We start from the raw sequence: 23,712 nt of genomic DNA on the forward strand, positions 1-23,712 counted from the left end.
AGATCTATCTCCACAGAGCTGAGTCAGCTCTGAGAGGAGTAATACTGTGCAAACCCACAAAGATCAGCTAATAAACGTGTAGCATTACAGATGCTAATCTCTGCTGAGAATGGAGGGTGGGGCTGAGGAGAAGCCCACATGTTTACAATGGTGCCTTTTAATCTCCTGAAACTTCCAATGGGTTTTTATGTAATCAAATGTAATGGACTCTCACCTGCAGAACCACTTGTCATCTTTTACTACAGCAGTCTATCGCTGATACTAGAAAAATGTCATAGTATTATTGAATTAATATTTAAAAAACACAAGATAAATACAAAAATCTGATACAATAACTTAAAAATGAAACAAAATTAAATAAAAAAACAGATAAATAAATTCAACAGGTGCAATAAGCTTTTTTTTTCCCTTTAATGCATTTTGATTTCTCAAAAACAATCTTTCCAGTCCAGCTCCTGAAATCACTTTCACATTAATCGTCTCTGTGCATAATAATCAAGAACAAACAGTGACGTGTCGTTAACTCACTTTGATTACCGTTGTCATGACATCACAACGTGTTCAGCAAACATTCAAGGAGTCTGAATCCACAATAGAACAGTCATGTCATGGACCAGCTGTTTAACATTTCATGAGTCAAACACATTTATACTGAGGGACTCTCCATATTCTGTGATATTTAACCCATCATAAGATCAACACAGCGTCACACAGCATTTCAACAAGAGGAGAAAGAAGGTGTTTCTTACTTGTAAAGCAGCAAAACATCAAGATTAAAGGGTGGGAGTTAAATTTATGTTGATTTGAATCATATGAAAATGGTAAATGGGGTAAAGAAGAGTGTAATGTTTTAATCTCAATCATTTCAATGTCAAATGCTGTAGAAGATATTATTACAGGTCTGACCACCAGTATTTTTTTCATTTGGCACATCATATTTCACATTCAACAATTCATACGTCACACACACACACTGAGGTTTAAGGTGGTTGGAGTCCACATTTGAACTGTTGAACAAACCATAACTTGATTTTAGCTCTATTGGCAAATCTGAGTCAACTATAGTGAGGCTAAGATGATAGAGCAGTGAATTCTGTGGAGGGTAAAGGGCAACCAAATTTTAGAAGCAGGAGACAAGTTTGGGCTGCTCAGAGGGTTTTGTGTTTTTGCTCCAACCAAAGATTCTAAATAAACATTTTGAAAAAGTGAAAACCGGTTTTTCATATTCTCACCAATGCCTTCAAAATAAGATACAAAAAAAGATTACAGTTATTTCCATGCTCATTAATGCTCAGATTTGTTTACTTGCTTGGCCACAACAAATAAAAGTTAATGATCATGAATTGCAAAACATTTTGAAAATCTATAGCGTTAACTCTCGCCCAAATTTAGTGCTGTGTTCATTCGTTCACCTCGATTCGTTACGTACGACCACATGAAAAACACCAAATCACGTTTTAACAATGCATCACTTCCAACGTCTCCATTTCACAATAAAACACAAAGTGACCAATTCTCCGTATCCCAAACCTCTTGTGTAAATAATCAGTGAGCTTTTTCTGCATGTCCTTGTTTTCCTGTCATCTTTTGTACATCGTTTAAAAAATATAGAAAATGTTAAGAGAACATTTTTACAGGTTCATTCAGGTTAAAAACACGTTTTCAAGATTTCTCTGCAAAGCTATTTACAAATCTCTGTGTGGTCAGTATCATTCAGCAGAACATTTCAGAGGGAGGTGTTTGACAGTGAAGAGGCAGCAGGAAACATGATGTAATCGTTTATGTGGGACATGGACATCATGTCATTTTTGTTTGTTAACACAGACAAACATTTTTTGAAATGAAAGCTGCACTATTTTCAATTTTGAACCAATAAGAAACTGAGTTTATGATCCAAGAACTGGGATATAGAAATGGTGATGAACATTCTTCATATTTTTCATTTTTTACGACTAATAGATTAATTGGAAAAAAACCTGTCAGATGAATTAACTGCAGCCGTAGAATTAAATTATCGTAGACAAAAACAATCATACTGTAAATTGTGTTATCTGATGGTCGCTTTGACCAAAAAGCATTCCAGCACTGTGACAAACAATAAAACTGATAAACATTGGTTTAAAAGACACAAAAGTGAATCTGCATTATTTTTCATTCAAGGTTAAAAGAAATGTTCTTTTTATACAAACGTAGTTGAAGTGAACTCATTTGTCTTCAAGGCAGCAGACAGCAACGCCCAGAGGCAAAGATGTTCTCTGCATCATTAAATACTTTCACTTTGACGACATGGGAAACGCAGAGCGCTGACGTAAAGGTATGTGGCCTGAAGCAGACAATGGGTTGGATCAGTCAAGGTTAGCTGACGTGAGATTCAGAGGCATCGAGTAAAGTTTAACTACAAACACAGCAGTGTTGTGTCGTCGGAGATCGAACCATCGAGCGTCACCACCAAGATCCAGTTTGCCGAGGTAGAAACTCACAGACAGCTTTATCAGTGAGCGTTCGTTTTCACTAATGCATGTGAGAACTTTCATTTTGATTGTATCGCCACCACTTGTCTTTTTGAAAAGCAATGTTTGGACATTGGTTAATAATTTTTAGGCCAAGTAACTTAACAACAAATGCATTTAATGAATGATTGAAGGTAAAGAAAAATCCCACTTGGTGTAAAAAATGAAAAGAGGAGATTCTCAAAACACATCAGTGCTCAGGGTGTTTTTTTTTAAAGTTATATCTGTGTAGTAAAATCGGATATTTGGTTGTTATCATCACTGGTTGATGATGAAGACATTATTCAGCCCCCCCCCCCCCCACCCCTACCCCCCACATGGACATGCTCTGGGGTCATCTCCCCTTTTTATTCACTCGAGAGCAAATCCGTTCTAATAAAGAAAATAAAAACGAGCGTTAGTGAAATAAGAACAACATTCATACAAAGGTTCAGTAAGGCATTCCTTCACCAGCTCAGTCATGCCAGCAGAGTCTGCAGCTTCCTCCACAACGTCAGCTCATCAGTCTGGTGTTCGCCAGCACAATAAAGGTTTCTTCCATTCGCCATTTCCACAGTTTTTCTGTCCCGGCTTCTCCACCTGCTTCTGCTCAGTTACACAAGTCTCTAACACAGCGCTGGCAAATGGCTTTGGTCTGTCCTGCAGCTAAGACTAGAATTTATACATACAAGAGAGCTGTGACTCTGAAAAGTCATTAGATTCATGCAAGACTGTACAGACTTTCAGTAAACTGTCCAAGCTGGACAGGAAAATGAAAAAAAGAGGTGGAGGTGCAGTCCTATCTGCAGGAGGAGCCCAGCACGCTCCCCGTCGAGGGCGTGTTGGCGGTGGCGCTGTAATGGGGGAAGTTGTCATTGGGCTGCGGGCTGGGCAGGATGGAGTTTCCGTTGGTCGGGGAGCAGCTGAGTTGGAGCCTCCGCAGGTATTCTGCGTGGACGGGTTTGTGGCTCTGCAGCACTTTGATAGCCTCCTCCACGGTGAACCACTCCCGCTTACGGCCTGTAGAGGGAGACAGAGATTCACGCATGAGTCAAAGGAAGCATTTAGATCAGAGCTCTCATGTAGCCCCGTAAATAAATTCTACATATTCTCACTGTACAATTGCACAGTTAATACTTCCTTTAAAACTAAAATCTATTTCCTATGGTGCATATGAGGTAAAAATCTAAAGTTTGAAGTGCTTTAATGTGTTATGCCTCAACCATAAAATGAAGAAATAATTTACAGCTGCAAGTGAAATTCAGAACTATAATTTTGGAGCTGGGCAGAAATATTTTGCAGTAAAAAGCCCCAAGAGGCAACTTATTGGTTGGTTTGTCAGATTCAAAAGGTTAATTGAAGAAAAAGTTAGAGGACACAAACACACACACACAAATGTGTGTACATATATATAAACCTACAAATGTTGCGTGCATGAACAAAAATAGATGGCACACGTGTTATTACATTTCAAAACAAGAAACTAGTAGAGACAGGGGGCTCCAGGTCAGATTTAAGCTGCTTCCCGCTGAGCTCATGACAAACTGAGGCTGGATTTTGCCGACCGGCCACCAAGGGCTCGGATACACTGCAGCTGGAGAAATGCTGCAGCAAAGATCAGTGGCCTAGATCTATATGCACATGTTGTAATTGCATACCCCACTGCCCATAGTAGACTGCATGAAGGAAAGTGGCTTTCACATAAATAAAAAGATAAGTGAAAGAAGCCACCAAGCAGGGCAAATGTGTACACACACAGACACACACACAAAACAGTAAGAACAACTGCATCTGCAAACAGTGATGAGGAGGGGGACTGCACCTATGTTGACAGAGTCCTCCCAGGCCTCCAGGGTTTCTGTCACAGTCAACACGTACACGTATGTCCGGTGTTTCCGATCCTGGTTTTGCTTTAGAGATGACAAAGAAAGAAACTATAATTACACAACAATGAATCAAAACTATAAACACACATAATGTGTCAGGAGAGTCTTCACACCTGCATTGTTTTAACCTCTGCCAAGGAGGATATGTTTTCACCCTTGTTTGTTGTATGTTTGTTTGTAAGCAGGATTATGTAATAAATACAGACTACCAGAAAACCTGATGGAATAATGTGCTATGGGGTAAAGGAAGAACCAGTTACATATTGGTGCAGATCTGCGTCAGGGCGCGCATGCAGGATTTGTTTTGTTTTTCAACATTTTCGTTCATTTCTCAGAGAATAACTTGTTGATTTTTTAAAATCCAGCATGCTTAGTGGTACTTTTAATTTGAAAAGGTGCCCATTTTATTAGCTAATTTGTGCACCTAAATATACACGTGTGAAATGCTTACCTCGAATACACCGAGCAGACGTCCGAGCTTTCCTTTCACACCGGCCTGACAAAAGAAAAGACGATAAAACATGAAAATAATGCAATGTTTGTTCTCCTCACTGCTCACAACATTGAGGACACTTCTTTGTGGCCTCACAACAACAAAAAAACGATGAATAGAGGGTGAAAACAATAGAAAAGCAGCACTCAAACCACAGACTATAATCTGAGTTCACACAATGGGCATTGTGTATTGCATTTCAATGTTTTAAAGAACTTCGGGTCCACCTCCTGTGAACTGAGCTCAAGTATAAACTCCCAGGCTTTGTTTTGATACAGAAATGCTGGACAAACAATCACTGGAGCATGAGAATGTTCAGAAGCAAACTGTGGAATAAATCCATTTGCTCTGTCCTACATGGCCTCCTCACAGCTTCTTTGGTTTCTGTCGGTCAAGCTACAAATGTTGTTCCTCTTAAAGTTAAAGGCCCGGTAGACTGAGTCCTCCGAAAGGACGCAGCCCCTGAATTGAGACACAGCTTTGGTTCCAGACTGGTCTGATGACATAAAGTCTTATAATAATAGTCATCTTTAGCAACCATTTGAATTTTCCCTGGATAAAAACCCTGGCATGAATCCTGAAAGAGCATCATCATGGAAATGCAATAATGTTTCTAACACTTGTTTTATTAATTCAGATGCACTTCACAGGATTCAAATTACTGTCACGACACATGACATCTGTCCTTTCCCCCTCTCAGCATACTTCACAAGTGTCACTCTGTCCCACTGATGCGTCCAGTAGACTAAAGTGCAGCCTCTGTGAATGCACAGGAATCCAGCAAGGAGCCAAGTTTAGACCGCTGACGTGGCTGAGAACACAAGGTCCTCCGCCGGCTGGACCTCTGGAATACCAGCGGGCTGCTCATTCACCCGGCCACTGACACCCTGGCCCTTCAAAAATCTCACCCTAAGCATGCGCTCTGCTGCAACCCTACACAAGCCCATCTCTGGTCATTTCAGCTGGTTTTATATGACTGGAAATCGGTGGCAAAGGGCAAGAGGGAGTGATGGTAGATTTCTGATAATAATGAGCACAAATATCTTTCCTTGTCCAAAACGTCCAAATGTCCTCAGCTGCCACGTTGTCTCAAATGACCCCTGAGCAGATTCTGACCCTGAATTTGCAAATTCCCTCTAAAAATGTTAATTATCACATAATAATATATTGCCGAATTGATATTTTGTCCCATCCGTACTTCGTGTCTGAAATGACAGAGATTTATTCACCTCCTCGAACACCTCTCGCACAGCGGCACCACACGGCTCCTCCTCTGGCTCCATCCCTCCTCCGGGGACAATCCACTGCTCTGGGTGTCGACTGCTGCTGACCAACAGAACCTGTTAAAGACAGAAAAAAAAAACACACAACATGAGAAGCCATAGAGCCTGGTCTTAGTCTTTTTATTTCGCTGTGCCAGGAATGTGCGTCTCACATGAAATCCCAACCTTAAGAAAAGAGGAATCTTTTTTAACAGCCAAGTGTTGAATCAGATTTGCTTCAGTGACTTCACTGGCTTGACATTGTGTGTCAAATTGAAACTGATCACTTTGACATGAAACTGATCACTTTGACATGAAACCGATCACTTTGACACGGGACTCAACCCTTTGAATATTTGGAGTCAGGTCTCATGTAGAGATGATTGATGATTGCTGGTGTCTCTGCTGTCTATTATTTGCTGGCGCTTATATCTACCACAGCGTCCATATCATCCTATTAAACATTTGAATCACAACTTTCACACGCGAGCAGTCATTTCAGCGACAGATGTTGAATCCTAAATGTTTGGAAGCCACAGTGTGTGTTCACTATATTTGTTTAGGATTTTTCCAGTCTGTTGATGCAGCTCAATCAAAGCCAGTATCGAAGCTGCTTCAACCCAACACGCACCCCCCCTGGGCAAACAATGCACATAAAGCCAAGCATGAGCCGCTCAAATTCTCCCAACACTCCCCTGGGCGCCCTGCGGAGGCTTCGAATTACACTACAGTTGCAGCGGACACCGATCCGCGTGGATCAGATGTGCCTGTGTTGGCAGTTTCTTGCCATATCCGTACAGCGAAGCAATCACAACAGACACAAGTGCACCAGCTGTAAACATTATCACGTAGGCACAGAGCGAATCAATCATCGTTAAGGCAGAACGCAGGTCAAAACATCAACACCTTCTGAACCCTGCAAGTGTTTAATTTGCCACATGCTTTTTTACATTTCTATTTGACACAAACATACAAACAAATCTGTGCCACCACATGGGGCAAGGAAAAGAGACATTATGAGCACAGCAGGAGCAGCGGCGTCTTGCTCGAGGACACTCTGTGTCGTCTTTCCCCCAAGATCATATCAACGTCTCTCGTGCATCTTTGTCATCTCAGAAACCACCCTCCACGTCAGACAGAAAATGTAAATACACGTGCTTTAAAGGTAGAAATGTGTGTTAAGCAGATTGCATGACAGATGGTGACATCCACCTCCGCCACCCCTCCGATCATTATATCCAATAATCTGCCAGAGGAGTCAACCTGTCACTTAATCCTGACTCTTCATTGCTTTCTTTACATTCTCTAGTGGGATTGTTGCACCAGAGGCCGTCTGGAGCTTTTCTTTAAAGGGCCAAGGGCCAAACCGTTTAAAGGGCCAAGGGCGGGGGGGGGGGGGGGGATTAAGTGTGAGCATCTGGAAAAATTTAAAACATACACAAAAATGGTGTCAATCACAAAAGACAGATGCAGGTCATAGATGGTGCACTGTGTGTTTAAAGGAAGGCACATTTACAGTAACTGTACAAGCAGTTTTAATGTGGAACATGACGTCTTCTCAGCAGTGTTAACTGGGAGAAATGTGCAAAGTTAGCGGTCGTAACCTGCTCGAGAAAACAGCACTTTGAGAAAGAGGATGCCCAAGAGTTTAAACACACTGAACTTCACTCCTTTAATCACAATCTGAGAATTTAATAAAACTACAAAAAATGTGATTTTCTTATCCAGGAATTGTGTGCCTTATCTGACATGGACTTATTTGTCCTCCTGTTGGCTGTGAGTGTCCCCTGCCAGACGTCTGTTTTCATATTGGGCTATTTATTGTGTGAAGCACTTCCACACAGGATGGGCTACTTCAGCGCCATGACATAATGAAAGATTCATTCATTCTTTGTGTTCTGGACATGTTGGGGGAGATTTCAGAGCACACACACCGGCCCCGGCTGTCCGATTGTGTGCTGTCTGTGTGCTGAGCTGCGGCCAATGAGGCTTAAAGGCAGGATTGCTGGTGTCAACGTGTTCAGAGCCGACAGGTTGTGTACAATACAAAAGCTGCCGAGCTTCCAGGGCAGCAGGGACAAAGCAAATTTCTGCTCTGCTTGTTCCATTTTTATCTTTTGGTCGTCTTTCCTCAGAACACAGTGCAGGCCACATTTAGGTTTTGTTTTAAAGCATTTAGGATGTAGAGCAGTGAATCAACATACTACAAACTGTATATAATTAAGATTTTGTTGCTTCATGTGTGCTGCTGAGATTTACTTGGCTAGGAGGGAGAAACAGGAGTTTGGTGCTGCCTTTGAGCACCAAGACACTCAGATAAACCAATTCCCTGGTATTTCAAAATGAAGTAATTAGAAAAACTCTGCTTTTTAAAATTCTGTTAAATTACTTGATCTACCTTAAAACCCTTCCAAGCCCGCACTGGTAACTGTAAAACTACCCTGGGGGAAGTACCCCATGTTGGCTATCACTGACGCATAATGATCAACACCCCAGATTTAACTCTGGTTTGAAAGCCTGATGAAAAACCAAAACAAAATAACTCACACAGGCATGACAGATAGGTCAACAGTCAGCTGACAGCTGAACTCTGAGAGCAGGTAAAAAAAAAACCCACAACTATATTTGGAAAGAGGGAAAGAGGGACAGAGGACCCCCAGAGGGAATGTTGCAATGTTTCCTGGTGATTTTGCAACTCACTCCACTTTTGAGGGGCCCCCATTGTGAATAGAGGAGGGCCAATTCCGGGGCAACGTGCAGTAAATCTGTACAATGATAAACGCTATACAGACACATAGGACACATCTAGCACTAGCTGAGCTCTCTGTATCTAAAAGGTCCAATACAAAGCCACACAAGAACTGATTTAAATAAGAACTATCAGTGGTTTTAACTCAGTTTCATAGTTTGAGACATCAGACCTGCCACTGGTAGTAAAACACCAGTTATGACAGCAGGTCCTCTGGCAAGGCCTCAATCATAGACAGAAGGCAGAAATATTCTAGAGGCCATTAACACCTCCTCCTCCCCGAGGAGGAATGCCTGTAGCTGTCAAACAACGAAGGCTCCAAATGCCAAGCCAGGGCCCGCCGCTGTGGGGGGGTGGGGGTACACACAATCTACAGTCATACAGTCGCTGATGCGGTATCAACAGATAAGACGAGTCATAAAGAGTGAGAGAGAGCCTGATGTTACACTGAAGCATCCACTCAATCTGATAACCACCCCACTCCTATTTCCAGTTTGACATTATTTACAGTCTGCTGCAGCAACCTTCAAAACTGAGCCTCTCTCTCATGATCTCATAAACATGGAGGTCGTTGCTAGAAATGCTGCGTCCATCAGAGGTATCAATTCATCTCTCTCATTTGATGCACAAACTCAATGCATTTCAACATAAGATGTGTAGCTTCAGCCTGGAGGGGTTTCTTCAATCAAAACAACAACAATAACTAGTTTAATAAAGCAGCGTGGGATCATGGGAGTGGCTGTCTTCACCACCATTGCCAATGAACATGTACCTGATGCAAATGATGTTCAGGGATGAGGATATGTAATAATGTTTTATTCAGAGAGGCCTTTTAAACTTCGAAAAGTCACGTATAAAGACATTGATTGTAAAGACATACAGGTACTTAACTAGCTTACATCTGAGGAATTGATGAACTTTGTGATGAAATTGACACGCCCACAAGTGAGGAGAACTTATTTAATTACAGACTTCTACAAGCTATCACTGCTGTATCAAGATGAAAAATAATTAATGAGGCGCTCTTGGCCCTCGGGCCCCACGAGCAGCTCACATGCTGTTTAACTCAGGTGGTCCCGCTCAGTTACCACTGTTGTCCCTCTGCACTGTCAGGTTCCTGCCTTCCCTTGTTAGGACTTTAATTGCTGTCAGAGTAGCTCGCTCTGAGGGCTCAGCTTTCTCCCTTCCTCTCCAAAACAAAACACTCCGGCAGCACGTTCGACTCTCGTTTCACCACAGATGTGTCTCCGGTGTCTGTGGAACTGATTGTGTGTATGTTTTTAACCCATGAATAAATAACACAAAGCCCAACATCTCAAGCTTTTTTAAGTTAAAACTGATACCGTATCACTTACGATGACAATCAGAGCACCAGATTGCTCCTCCAAACAGTCATCTCTGTGAATGCATGAGCAAACTTGCTCGTCAGAGCCGGAAAATCCTGAGGTTGATGGTCACACCTACACACGTCTGTTGTCAAAATACTCTTTCACTATCCTTGCCTGTAACTATGAGTGTTGGAAGTGTGCAAACAAGTTCTGAGAAATGTTAGGAGAGCGTGCAAAGATGCTGGTGCACAGCACCTATAACAACAAAAATAAAATCAAGAGTCAAATCTCTAATGTTATAGCATCACTTTCATAAATACTCTAAATCTCTTTCATGATCAGACATGATGATGACATAACATACTGTGCCCATGCAGGCGAGCACTGAACAGACATGATTGTGTGTCTACATCTTCATATCAGTGTGTTGTACAGGCAAACACAGAGGGGCAGAGACAGAGCTCTTTGTGGCTTTCTAGTGACACCAGACTGCTCCTACAATATATTGTGTAACAGTTTGTATACTCCACACTCAAACATGAGGCTAAATTTAGACTGGCTAGTGTTTGCCACAATAAAAGAGATATGGCAGCGATGTGTTTTGACATAAACATGACTTACTGCATAAGGATGGCTATGGGAACAACTGACTAACCTGGTGAACATATATATTATATAAATCCTAGCTCAAAGTCTGTCTAATAACAGGCTCTATCTAGACCACCTTTATTATGTGTGGCTTTCTTCAGCTTTTGCCATAAGCTTTTTTGCCATTAATCTACTATATTATTTGATTAAGTTTCTGAGTTGTGTGCAATTTTTATATTCATCATGGGTCACTGTTTTCATTTTCTTAAATCCCGCCCACTCCAAGTTAGTCGATGGGACATGGGCCATAGATCTTTGTCAAAGATGGCTCTATCATTTCGTTAGTGCAATTATTTTCTGTGAGTTTGATGTTTGGGTCCAAAGCGTGTATCAGCAGGACCATGCAACCACAGCTCCCCCTTTATTTAATGTGCAGACTCCAAATGGTGGTGGTGTTCACATCCGGGCTATTTTGGCTTCATTTCTAGACAGTGGGAGGAAGTGGAGACGCATCATCCATCTTCATACATTCTTTGTGGTGAATGTTGAATATTAAATATAATGTGCAAAAAAAACATTGTATGTAACATGTAACAATATCTTTGGAACATCACATCTAATGTATTTCTAATCATGTCTGGGTGGATGCAAAGGAAATTATTTTTTTAAATTGCATAAAGTCTGTTGCCACACATTTCTTTACCTGGTGCTGGTCCCTTTAAATCCTCAAACATGAATCAGCTCCAGCGCCGGGATGCAGCAGTGTCATGAATGGACGATGATTGTTTGTGTACGTGAACATGTCGCGATGATCTAATGCGTTAATGAGACTCGACCTTTGACGTTCAGCTTTAATATCTGTCGATGTTAAAAAGAAACGTGCATCACAGCGCCTCGCCCCCTCTCTGCACCCCACTGCAAGCTAGCTACATGCTAACCGGAAGTGCAGCGAGCACATCTTCAAAATAAGAGCGTTAATCCCGTGACAAGTTGCGTAAGAAAAAAACTTGTTGGTGTGACATCACACACTCATAACACAATATTTGTCCTTAAAAAGACAGAGAGTAGAAGATGTACAGACTGAGTGAAGTGAGTGACATGTAAACACAGTGTAAAAATATAGAAACATTAGGGAGGAATTATATTCCCAAATATTAAAAATAGGCCCCATATTCCAAGGTTTGACACAGAAGGACCCTTCATTCAGTTTGAAGAGTGTGGTCGGAGTTGACAAACAGACCCAAGCAGTGGGACACAAAAATCTGTAAATACACATTGCGACATCATCAACTTAGTGCCGCCGTCTGCATCTGTTTTAGGGCTGGACAATAAAACAGTATCAGTAACTATCAATCTAATATTTATCAATTGCAATATAAAAGAAATTGGAAAAAACTTGGCATTCCTAAGTTGTTTAATTCATATGTTCTTGCTCACCAGTATTACTTAATGTAAAACTATTTTATTCCATTATTTTATCCTCATAATTGTTTTTACATTATCACTGTTGAACAGATTGCCTTTGACTTGGCAAGACATGTAAACGCCACGCTAATAAAGCTTTTCAAATTGATTAAGTCAAGAATAGGGTTGGTACGATATGGCCCAATGATACATCGTAACAAACATTTTCATGCCAGGCGATATCAATGATGATCGCAACAAACGTCACATTCTTATTTCTTTTTATTTCAAACCCTAATTGTTTATTGGGGGAGGGTTGTGAGATGTAAACTCTTCTTTATGGGCAAACACATTAAATCACTTTGCAAATCTGAGCTCAATCACTTGTATCAAAACACAGTGAACCTTTGTTATAGTGCAACTGATGTTCATTATAATGTGATGATTCCTCATTTCAGACAGGGCCCTAAGTCAGAGGAGGGGGGGGGGGGGGGGCTTTCATTTTGAAAGTCAGGACCTCCGCTCGTGCGTTGCTAAGCGAAGCTGCCTTGACAACCGTCCTTTTCCTCCTTTTTTCTCGACGTGCTCCTCAAACTAGCCTGAACTGGATGACCAGAGGCGCATCACCGACACAACCAACCGGCAGCAGCACGGACACACAGACACAGACACACGAATACACTGAGCTGCACAATAACAGAGACGCATCACAACTCACGTGTGTTATTAAAGAATTTGCTCTTTTTTTTGGTTTTATCCAAACCCTGCTGTGTGAATGACTGGGGGGGGGGGGTCTACAGGCCACACACACACACACACACACACACACACACACACACGCACACGCACGGGGGTCTCTCCTACCTCCTCCTCACGCTCATTCTTGAAGCACAGACACGCCGCCCGCTTCTTGAATCCCTCGCCGTCGTACGTCCTGGTCTGGTTCGGCTTGAGCTTCATCCTGGGCCCGCTTCACCCGGCGGCCTCCTCCGACTGGAGCCGGCGACAGCAAGAGAGGAAGAGGAGGGAAGACGAAGGGATGAAGAAGCGAGGAAGAAGAAGGGAGGAAGGTCCGATGAGTTAACAGCGGAGCCGCCGCATCGCTGCCGCCGCTTCTTCTTCTCTCTGCATGCGCGGTCCGGGCTGCTCGGTCATGAGAGGAGGGGGAATGGTGGATGTTTCTCTGCCGGTGAGGTTAATCCAAGGTGCGGGTCTGCCGGTCCTGGATGTGCGGGTGTGTGGGGAGGGGTGTGAGCGCTCGGGTCCCGCACACAGGGCTCTTATGTCGGCTGCGGGCTCCGCCGCGGCTTCAGTACAATGAAGCGGCTCCACACACGCAGCACTCCTCTCGGTCAGCAGCCCGCTCATTGGCTGCGGCCGCCTCGGGGGGCGGGGCCACGGCGCTGGCCAAAACACTGAGAATAAACAAACGCGTAATTTGCGCAGAGACAGAAAAAGAGTTTCTCCAACAATCTGTACTCTTCCAACTAAAACTGTGTACTATGTATACTTCTATACAACTCATAGGTGTATTTGTTGTATTTACTTCATTACACACTCATACTTCTACTTCTTCACACACGTTTCTGTTTTGTATGTTTCTATATGTACAAGTACTATTCTTTATATGCGCTGTCTACTTTATACATTATTTCTTCATATTTTAACGCATTACCCACGTCACCAGGCTGCCACCATTATTGCCTGTGTTTATCTTTATTTGATTTTATATTTTTATTTATATCTCTAGTCTTGTATTTTAAGTTTTGCACTCTTTCCCTTTAAGAAAAAATACACTTACATTTGCTGTACCATCATTTCACAGTCTATGTTAGTCGAATGCACAACTTTGTATAGCTTCAGTTATTTACCTTTATTCTGTATTCATATTTGGCTTCAATACTAATATTGTATTGTTTTAAAGTGACAGCTTAGTAGTTCCAGTGGTAAGACTTTCATCTCTGTGCAGTATACTTATTCCTGACTCATTTTGACCTTTGTATTATTCTTGTGCTCTTTTGTTTGACGGTGTGTTACTGGATGCCTAAATTTCCCTTGAGATCAATAAAATATCCATCTATTTAAAAAGAAAAAAGTAATTTGTGTGGGTTTCTAGCAAAGTGGTGCAGCGGCAGAAGGACATGACACCCATACCTGTTTTACTGAAAGATCATTAGATGATTAATAGTGAAGGGTCAGCGTGTACTCTGTGTTGGCAGCATGCTACTGTGACTCTATAGATAGAGCCACACAGATAAATCGGGAAGTGAGATGTTTAATGCAACAGTTAATATGATCTGTACAATATATTGCATTTTAAAGCTTGATATATGTTTCATTCTGTAAAGTCTTCATCCTAAAATGTAGTGGAGCCAAAACTACAATGTTTCTCTCTGAGATGTAGTAGAAGTATAAAACAGCATATTATGAAAATACTCTAGTCAGTAACACAAGAGTACTGATGAGGATGTTCATGCCTTTTATTCACTGCCAGGAATATAAGTATGTCTGGAAAATATTAGATGATGCTGTTGAATTTAAATATATTTAGTCTAATGATACTTGAAAATTTGAAGTGAGTAATTGGGACACATCAAGGAAGATACAGAAAATAACAAACTGAATTTTTGGATTTAAAAGCCTTTAAAAAATCAATCATGTTCATTTGAGGTTGTTTGAGTTCAGATTCAATACTTTTTCCACAGCAGACATTTGGACACATCACAGTGAGAAAAGCACAGGTGTGAATGATAAAATAAAAGATGTTAGGATTCTCTTTAGCTGCTTTACAGTAAAGCGTCCCGGTATTGTTCGTGCTGCTTCACTGCGCTTACAGGCAAACATAAATAGAACAGAGCTATTGTTCATGTCATTGGCAACACCAGAGCTTTTCCTACGATGACAGCTCAAAATATCTTCTGTGAAAAAAGATCTGCATGCAAAGACGATTGCGGGTTCGATTCCGATGCATATAACCCTCACCTCGCTGTGCTCCATCTCAGCGAGGTAGGAACACTCTAAAAACCATAAAAAATCTTAAAAATGTCATGTTAAATCATAATCCACCAGACTGAAAAGATAAGTCTGGGGCTCAGCTCAACAAACAAAACAAACCCTGTTATAATCTCATGGATTTGTCATTCAGTCAGCCGTGGCACTTTTATTGCATTTTTACAGCAGTTTTTAAAATGGGATATTAGTGATTTAAGTTCCACCTTTAATATAAACACATGTAACACACGTCTGTGTCATTCTGTTTGCTAAAGGAAAGTTATGTCATGCCAAGTTTCAAGAGCCCAGCAGGTTAAAATAGTCCAGCTTTAACTGAGCACCTCCTGAGAGTTTATTTGTCCTGTTTTGTGTGTTTTTAGGGGAGTTTGGAGGTGGACTTTGGCAAAAAAATGTCAAAACATCACGCACTACATGTTCAGCAGTTAATGAGCCAATTACATTGATTCTAGTGTGTTGGGAAATCAACCTGTGACTCCCATCTTCCACTGAATTTACATCACATCTAAGATTATTAAATAAAAGTCAATGTGGAAAAAATAGCGAACCAGGTTTTACACAAATGTATTTTGACTGAAATAATTGAGGTTTACGAAACTCCAGGTCAAAGGTCACTACTGTGTTGTAATACAGTGGGGAGGTGTCTCTGTGAGTAAGCACCACTCCTCTCCAATCACATTAGAGTAAAATCTGTCTGGTATCATATCTGATGGCACTCCCATGTAGTGCACTTATGTTAAACCCATATGATGTAAGGTGAATGAATAATGCCATCCCTTCCCTCTGTAACTAATCAGAAGTGGGGTTGTTTTCGGGACAGTTGCTGTGATTCATTAACAGATTCAGTTGTTTCAATGATCTAATTCCTTAAAGGCATGGGATGGATAATTCAATTAGTTTTATGGCGACATAGTCAAGACATACTTTGTCTAAGGGGGGAATCTGTGTCCAGGTGCTTTAACAGCAACCTTCACACTCAGTTCATCTTTGACCTGCAGGTTAAATGGAAGATCCTCCTGTTGATAAGAGGTCCTCCAGGAGACAAAGACTTGTCAATGAATAGGATTGATCAAAGCACTTGTTTATGAAGATAGTTAAAGTGTAGCTGCCCCTGATTCCTTATCCCATCTGACTGAGGCTGCAGTGGACAATAAACTGAAAATGTGTTTAAGTTAATACCTTGAATATAATATTGTTGGTAATGTTGCTTGTTATTGTTTTTTCATCATGACTGAAAGGTTGACGTTTGGGATTTTGAGAGAAATGTTTTAAGAATTTCTAGAACGTCAGAAACCACCTTTAAGGACATTTTATTCGTCGTTTACATTGACTTTGCACTCTGTCCCATCCACTAACATGGAGGAGGCAGGATTTACTACCTTTACTGCAGCAGGCCAGTTGCTCCCTGGTTGCAAACATACAGCCTCCGTGTTGATGAAAACAAAGTCATGATATCATTTTAGTTGCTGTGGTCATCGCTCACATCTGTCAGGAGATCAAATAAACTTTCATTCAGGTCATCATGTCGCTAAAGGTCATAGACTTCAGCATCATCATCTTGTTTTAGCAGGATTATAACACAGTTCTGATAATGATCTGATTACTAGACAGATATTTCCAGCGCATTACAAATGTACAAACTTTGCTATCATGTATATATAAATAAATAAACTAACACATTTATTGAGTTCATTATGAAGATATACATTCAAAGTGACTGATGAAAAATAATCAAAATGATAAGAAACATTGAACAACATGAATTCCTATTTATAGCTCAGGTTACTGTATGGATAATTGATTAAGATATAATCAGGTCCCAAAATCATTGATTGTATAAATGAGTCAGCAATTTTAAAGTATTATAGTTTATTATCAGTGTTGAGGAGGAATGTTGTGAAAAATAAAATGTTAATGCCATTCACATCTGATATATAACAAGTGATTTATAAAGTTTTTTTTTGCTGCCAAGCAGCACAACAGATGTTCAGTCATGTTATCATCTTAATGGCATCAGTCACCTCAGAGGAAAATAAATCTTTCTGTCATCAAGATACTTGAGGTGGTTTATCATCATCTTCTCACAAAGCAGAGGAAGGCAATTAAAAGGCCCCCCTTTTAGCAAAAGTGTGTGGGGAATAGAGGATCCAGTTTCTCCTGGCTCACCTCGAGACAGATGGAGGGGACGGAGAAGCCAGACATGAACGTCTGCCTGTCACTGTCCTGGCTTTATCAGGAGAGTCAGAGAACACCTGCTCTCTGACAACACTGTGGAACACATGGAAACACTCACACAAATACATATTTATCAAGCAGCATACAGAGGATCCCCAACCTCACTCATCCACGGAGCCTGTTCTGCCTCTTCATTTGCCTGTGAGTGGATCAGAGACTCTTTATGTGTATAAAATCCTTAGCTGATTAGCTTACCCATAAGTCTTTTCTTTGACCTCGGCGCCAAGCTTTCAGACATGAGGCATGTGAGGGAATGGCTTCCTGCCAGATAGGCAAAATTAGAGCCACAAAATATTGAATTGCCTTTTGACACAAAAGATTTGAATGTTCCAGAGAGCAACAATAAGGCATCGTACCCTCCTAAATTTAGTTCATGAGTATCATGCAGTAGCCGTCAGGGTAATTTTAGACAGGGCCATCTGTTATCCTGTAAAGTCTCCATTATTAGACACTTAGGTTTAAAATTAATCTGCAGCAAACTCCTGTATATATTCACTGTGACCCAGGGCAATTGTTTGCAGGTATTAAGGGTGAGGTGAGTGTCTTAATGGGATGGAGCTCGTCTAATGACAGCCGGCCAAGGCTGCTAAGATGGATGTGAGCTGCTGTCACTGTTCTTCATGGAGCCAGTGACGTCTCTGCAAATGGTTGTATGCCCTCTGTCAAGTTTTTTTTATCCACTCAAGGCAACAAGGCAGCAACAGAGGATTCAGAGAACCTGGGCCTCTCTGCCTTGTCCTGAGCATCTTGTTAATTTGACCAACACCTTATATTTCCAGATATCTTCTACTAAAATAAAAATGTGAATGAGTGCAGCTCAACAGTAGCACAGCAGCTACAAAGTAATTCCTCAGCAGTGTAACAGGCCTTTTTCCAGGCTGTGCCCTGTGAGGTCACAGTGGAAAACAAGTCACATCAACATCTCTCTTAACAGTTTATACAACAGAATAAATACAGGTCTCAAGGCTGCAGATGCAAGAATGACAATCACTTGGTTGTGAGAGCTGAAGGACACAATGAGTGCTTGTTGGTGCATATATTAAAAACCTGTCATTACGATGGTAGAACATAAAATAGACTCAGCAGGGGTAAACATCACTTAAGCATGAATTGTCTGGTACTATCAGCAAGAGGTAGAGGTAGGGTGGTGTCAATATTAGTTTTTTTGTCTGCAGATTCATATAAAAAGAAAATACAAAACATATAACAATAATATGCATGTCATTTTTATGTTTTTATGCTTTTATGCTCTGTTAAATTCAGCAAAGCCTCATGATGAATGAATTACTTTGTGTATGGGATGCCACCTTTAACGACTGCTGGTGAGACTGCTGAGGCTACCTGCGGGCAAGAGTTTCTCTCACAATGATGCCTCTGTCTCCTTGAGGTACAACAAAAACACAGACACTCTATAATCATGTGAAGATTAGGTTTAAAGGGGCATAAACAAACCCAGACAGTGACAGTGTGATTGCCAGAATGTGGGAAAGTAGTCTGGAACAAAAAGCCCCACAGTGACGATGACACACACAAGGGCTGAAAAAGGTTCATTCACCCAAAACAGGTCAGTAAAATGTCCAAATTTGACCCTGAAAAAGAACCCTGGAAGCACTTCTGTCAAAAGTCCAATGTATAACTTTGTCCACTAGGGGTCTCTTGATCAAAACAATAACAAAAATCCCTAGTTTGATGACTTCATGAAGCAGGATGGGAGTTGTCCATTGCTGATGAAAATCTACCTGACGCACCCGCGAAGTGGATGTAATAAAGTTTCATTCACATTAATGCAGAAAACGGCAATGAATGATAATGTTTCATTACGAGTGGAAGGAAAACAATGGCCCCTGGTTAACAGACTAACACTGTGTTTTTCCTTCATCGTACGTTGTTTGCCCCAGAAATTATAATTATGATTTAAAGGCGTCCAAAATTAAATGTCCTATTACCTTGAAGAAATAATTGGTATTATGTGTGTCTCTTTTTCTGTTAAGTCCAAAAACATAGCTCGGGTGCACATGGTTCAAAAAACAGAACAGGAAAAATCCTGTGTGCTACAAAACTTCACAAAGAGGCCGATTGTACAAAAACATTGTTTCAAGTAGGTGTCAAAAAAAGGAAAACGGGCATGAACAGAAAAAGCTCAGTTTGAGAGAAGGTTCTGTTGGCAGGAAAGCAAAGCCTTGAATAACATGGGCCCAGCCATTATGGTATTCAAAGATATGTGATCTGACAGGACTTTCAGGAAATTATGTTGGATTAATTATGAAAACCATTCTTTGAGTATGTGTAGCTATATATTTTCTAAACACACCACTGATCAGCTTAGTGTGATCACAAGGCCTATTTCCTTGTTCTAGTCATTTCTCCAAAGTTACTCAGAGGTCCTGCATAGATACAAGGTGCAGTGTTGCTGTCGAGCAGAAAACTCATACGTCCTACAGGCCTTTTAAAATAATGATGTCATAACATGTATATTCTTGCCTTGTGAACACGATTTCTCAAGAATGCTTTGAGGGAATTTCTTCAAATTTGGTGCAAATGTTCACTTGAACGTACGGATGAACTGATTATGTGTTTGGTCTCTTGAACATATCTCAAGTCTGCCTTTAGGGAACTTCTTTAAACAGTTGTCGTTCAGACTCAAATATAATACACAATTAGGAACTCTGCACAGAGAAACTAGTAAATATATAAGCAAAGAGCCATTATGCACATTGACAATATCACATATCACCTTTACTTATGTTCAACAGATGTCTCTTTTACAATAGCAGTAGAAGAACTCAACTGGCCACCCTCTACATATCCTACAACAGGACACTTGCTAAACTAAACTCCTTCTGAGAGCTACAAGGTTTTTCATCTGACAGTTTCAGCGATTACACTGCACCATGACTTGATGTGACCCAACGCAACCACAGAATTCACACTGCAGTAAAAATCCTCCCTGCGCAGACGTTTTCTGTACATCTCAGCAGCTGTCTACAGTCTCCCTCCCTCATCCCTCCCCCGAGGTGTGGTGCTGGTTTATGAATGAGCTGTTATGCAAGGAAAAGTGACCTGAATACAGACACACAGAGTGAGGGGGGGTTACTGTATGGCAGCAAAGTCCCAGATCGGATTATTTGCAGCCAGAAAAGACAACAGTAGTGAATGCATTGGGTCACATCAGGTGCTGTTACTATTATCGCATGTTGCATTTGCCGGTGTGATGACGTTAAAGCTGGGGTTTATCAAGATGTTTGAGGTCTAAGCACCATAAGCACCTGATAATAAGCGGCACAGATTCCGTGGACATACGTCTCACCCCAGCCACACAGTGTGACAGTATAGATTCACTTCAGCTTACATGTCTGCCAGAGGCAAAATAAATCTGTCCTCACTGAGGCTGATTTGATGGGGAGAAGGGAAAGTGTGTGTTGGTAAAAAAAAAAAAAATCAAATAAAAGAAGACAATTTTCTGCATTTCTGTTTGTGAGCACCGCCGTCGCCTCAGAAAGAACCCACCTGCACCACTGCACCACCTCAACTCTGGATACTGGGTCATCTTCCCGATCAGAAGCCTTCATGAGACGTCCCAACTTCGTGCTACTTCCAAACAATAATCAGGTGAGCCAATGATCTGTCACTCTAGTCGGTGTCAATCTCTACATGCAAACCCACTCAAGCGTGACTCGGTCAAACAGAGAAGACATGTCAGACCCTGAGTGGTACAAACTCGCTATCAGCTCACTGTTTGACAGGTTATTGATCGACAATGTCAGCAGCAGCATGACTTACGTCAGTGTGACTCCCTCTGATTGTCAGCGTGGAGTCGTGGGTTTGTTTTGAAACTGAGCGGAGGCTTGTACCAGCTCAGGCCCAAAACAGAAATCCAATGAATGCAGGCGAAGAGTTAATTATTTACTTTTTAACAGTGCTGGGAGAGACAGCCACAGTGTGTGTGTGTGTCATCATCTGACGAGATCACTGCTCAGACATACTTATTTCTAGTATCTGATCACGGATCCAAACTAAACAACATGGGGGTGTGATGTCAGGCTTTGTTTGCCTCATCGACCTCAACAACAACCACAGGGAATCCTTCATGTTCAATTTGTTGCGTGTCGATAAAGAGTGTGCAATCCCAACCATCACCGAGACATGAATGGAGGGAGGGGATGAAAAGATGAGGCGAGTACAGGCTGATTTCTGAGTGTTTGTGTTGGCGTGAAGGTTAGAAAAAGAGCCAAGAAAGAGGGAGGAATTATCTCGTGTTTTTTACCATCAGTTAAAGTACAACAGCCTTTTTACGGAATGTGCAGTAATATAATATGAGTTATAAAAAAGCATAAGGAGACACAGGAGTGAAAGCACGGCAGAGGGCTCTTGGATCTAATACGTGACAGGGTGGACACTCGGGAAACCACCTTTCCCTTACATTCAGGGGCCTCCGCAAACATATAAAGGCACAAACACACACACAGACACAGACACAGACACACACACACACAAAGACGCCTTTCCATCAGTCTCTGTAGTTGCTGTTACATATATAAATAGAGAGAGCACAGGGATATAGAGGGATGGTCCAGGACAGCATGTTCCCACTCTGGATGAAGAGGAGTTCCTCCAACACACACACACCCACGCAGGCACGCACACACACACACACACGCACGCACACACACACGCACGCACACAATCATGTCTCCATGTCATCAGAGGACATTAGATTGACTTACATTGATTTCCTGGCCTTAATCAATGTTACTACTTGCTTGACACTAACAACCGAAACTAATTTAACCTTAACCTGACCTTAAGAAAACCTTAACCGAACCTTAAAACATGCCTTTACCTTAAAATACAAAGATTTACAAATAAGAACATGAGGACAAGTGACTGTGTAAAAAGATTTATATAAGTAATACCTAAATCACACACACACACACACAAATATCTATATCTTACTCAGATTTACTGGGATGTGATTTAATTAATTTCACTTATCTCGTTGTTTCACATCGAGTCTTCTAGATAATGTATAGCAACATTTTGATGACAAATTCTTACATTTGTGCTTCGCCTAAAAAATACCTGAAAATAAAACATCCAAACGTCATCCGGGAGCTGAGACCTGCAGAGAGTGTGTGAGGGACGAAACACAGCTGCCGCAGGATCAAGAGGTTAAACACAAACAAACTATGAGCTCCCACCACAAAGATACAGTATGTAGTATATTCACATTGAAATAAAACTTGGAATTCCACTGCAGGTGTCTTGTACAACATCTGTGATGGAGATATTTCAGATAGCTGCTGTGGTCACAAAGGAGAGTCTCCTTCTTCTTTTTGGCTGCTTGACTTTTGTTCTCATGCATGACAGATTACTAATGAGGGTTATGTAACATCTGGGGGGGTGCAGAGGAGAGGGTTTGACTGCAGTATCCCCCCCCCCCCCCCCCCCCCCAACTTCATCTGCAGTGGGACAAAGATGAGAAGTGAAGAGAAGAGGAGATGAGAAAAGAGAAGAGGAGACAAAAGATGAGAGGGGAGGAGAGAAATAAATGGAAACAATGACGAGGGACAATGGAAACATATAAATAAAATAAAAACAAAATAAAAAGCAAAACGAAGGAACACACACACACAAAACCTGCTCCCATGGCAACTGTTAGCCATCGATCCACAAAACTGCCCCCCCTCCATCACTGCTGGTCAACACAGGTGTCAGGTTTCAGGTAAACGCTGACACCGATGACACGTGGCGGCCAAAAGAGGAAGTCAAGTCGTCACCTATCGCCTCAACATCAGCGGCATGTGACGAGATTGTTTTCACCTGCGAGTCAGCAGAGAGAGAGAAGATCTGCCCTGTCAGAGGAGCTATGTTTAGGATGCTGTGTGTGTCAGGATTGTTATTATGTATAAATTACACTGTATTCAGACGTGTGAAGTTAGAGAGGTCATTTTCCAAAATTGTTTGTCCCAGATTCAGCTCATAAACCACATGGGATGATGGCACTCGGGTTGTCCGCTGCTGTTTGCCAGATCTGGGCCACAAGTAAGCCATGGCAACACCAAAAGAGACCCAGATTTGTTTTGTGCTATTTGGGCCATAATCACCATTTACCACATTGGCCACTTAAGGTTGACATCCTTATTATCCCTTGCCGAGAGCGCAGTGTGTTTACTAGAAAAAGCCCACACTTGTTTTGGGATACTCGGGTCACAAGAAGTCCAGAAGTGCTGCATCATTGCCTGACGTGGCCCACATCTGTTTGTTATCTG

General features: G+C 41.5%; 1 protein-coding gene across 1 annotated transcript; it reads right to left on the reverse strand.

Moving 5' to 3' along the window:
- Positions 1-392: 392 nt before the first annotated feature.
- Positions 393-13,586, reverse strand: nudt4b (nudix (nucleoside diphosphate linked moiety X)-type motif 4b). Its single transcript, XM_020092359.2, has 5 exons — positions 13,064-13,586; positions 6,098-6,208; positions 4,827-4,871; positions 4,312-4,399; positions 393-3,509 (listed from the first exon to the last, which is right to left on the reverse strand). The coding sequence occupies exons 1-5, from the start codon at positions 13,157-13,159 to the stop codon at positions 3,289-3,291; spliced, it is 561 nt and encodes a 186-aa protein (XP_019947918.1). The 5' UTR covers positions 13,160-13,586; the 3' UTR covers positions 393-3,288.
- Positions 13,587-23,712: the final 10,126 nt, after the last annotated feature.

This window comes from Paralichthys olivaceus, chromosome 23 (assembly GCF_024713975.1).
Source record: "Paralichthys olivaceus isolate ysfri-2021 chromosome 23, ASM2471397v2, whole genome shotgun sequence".
Lineage (NCBI taxonomy): Eukaryota > Metazoa > Chordata > Actinopteri > Pleuronectiformes > Paralichthyidae > Paralichthys > Paralichthys olivaceus.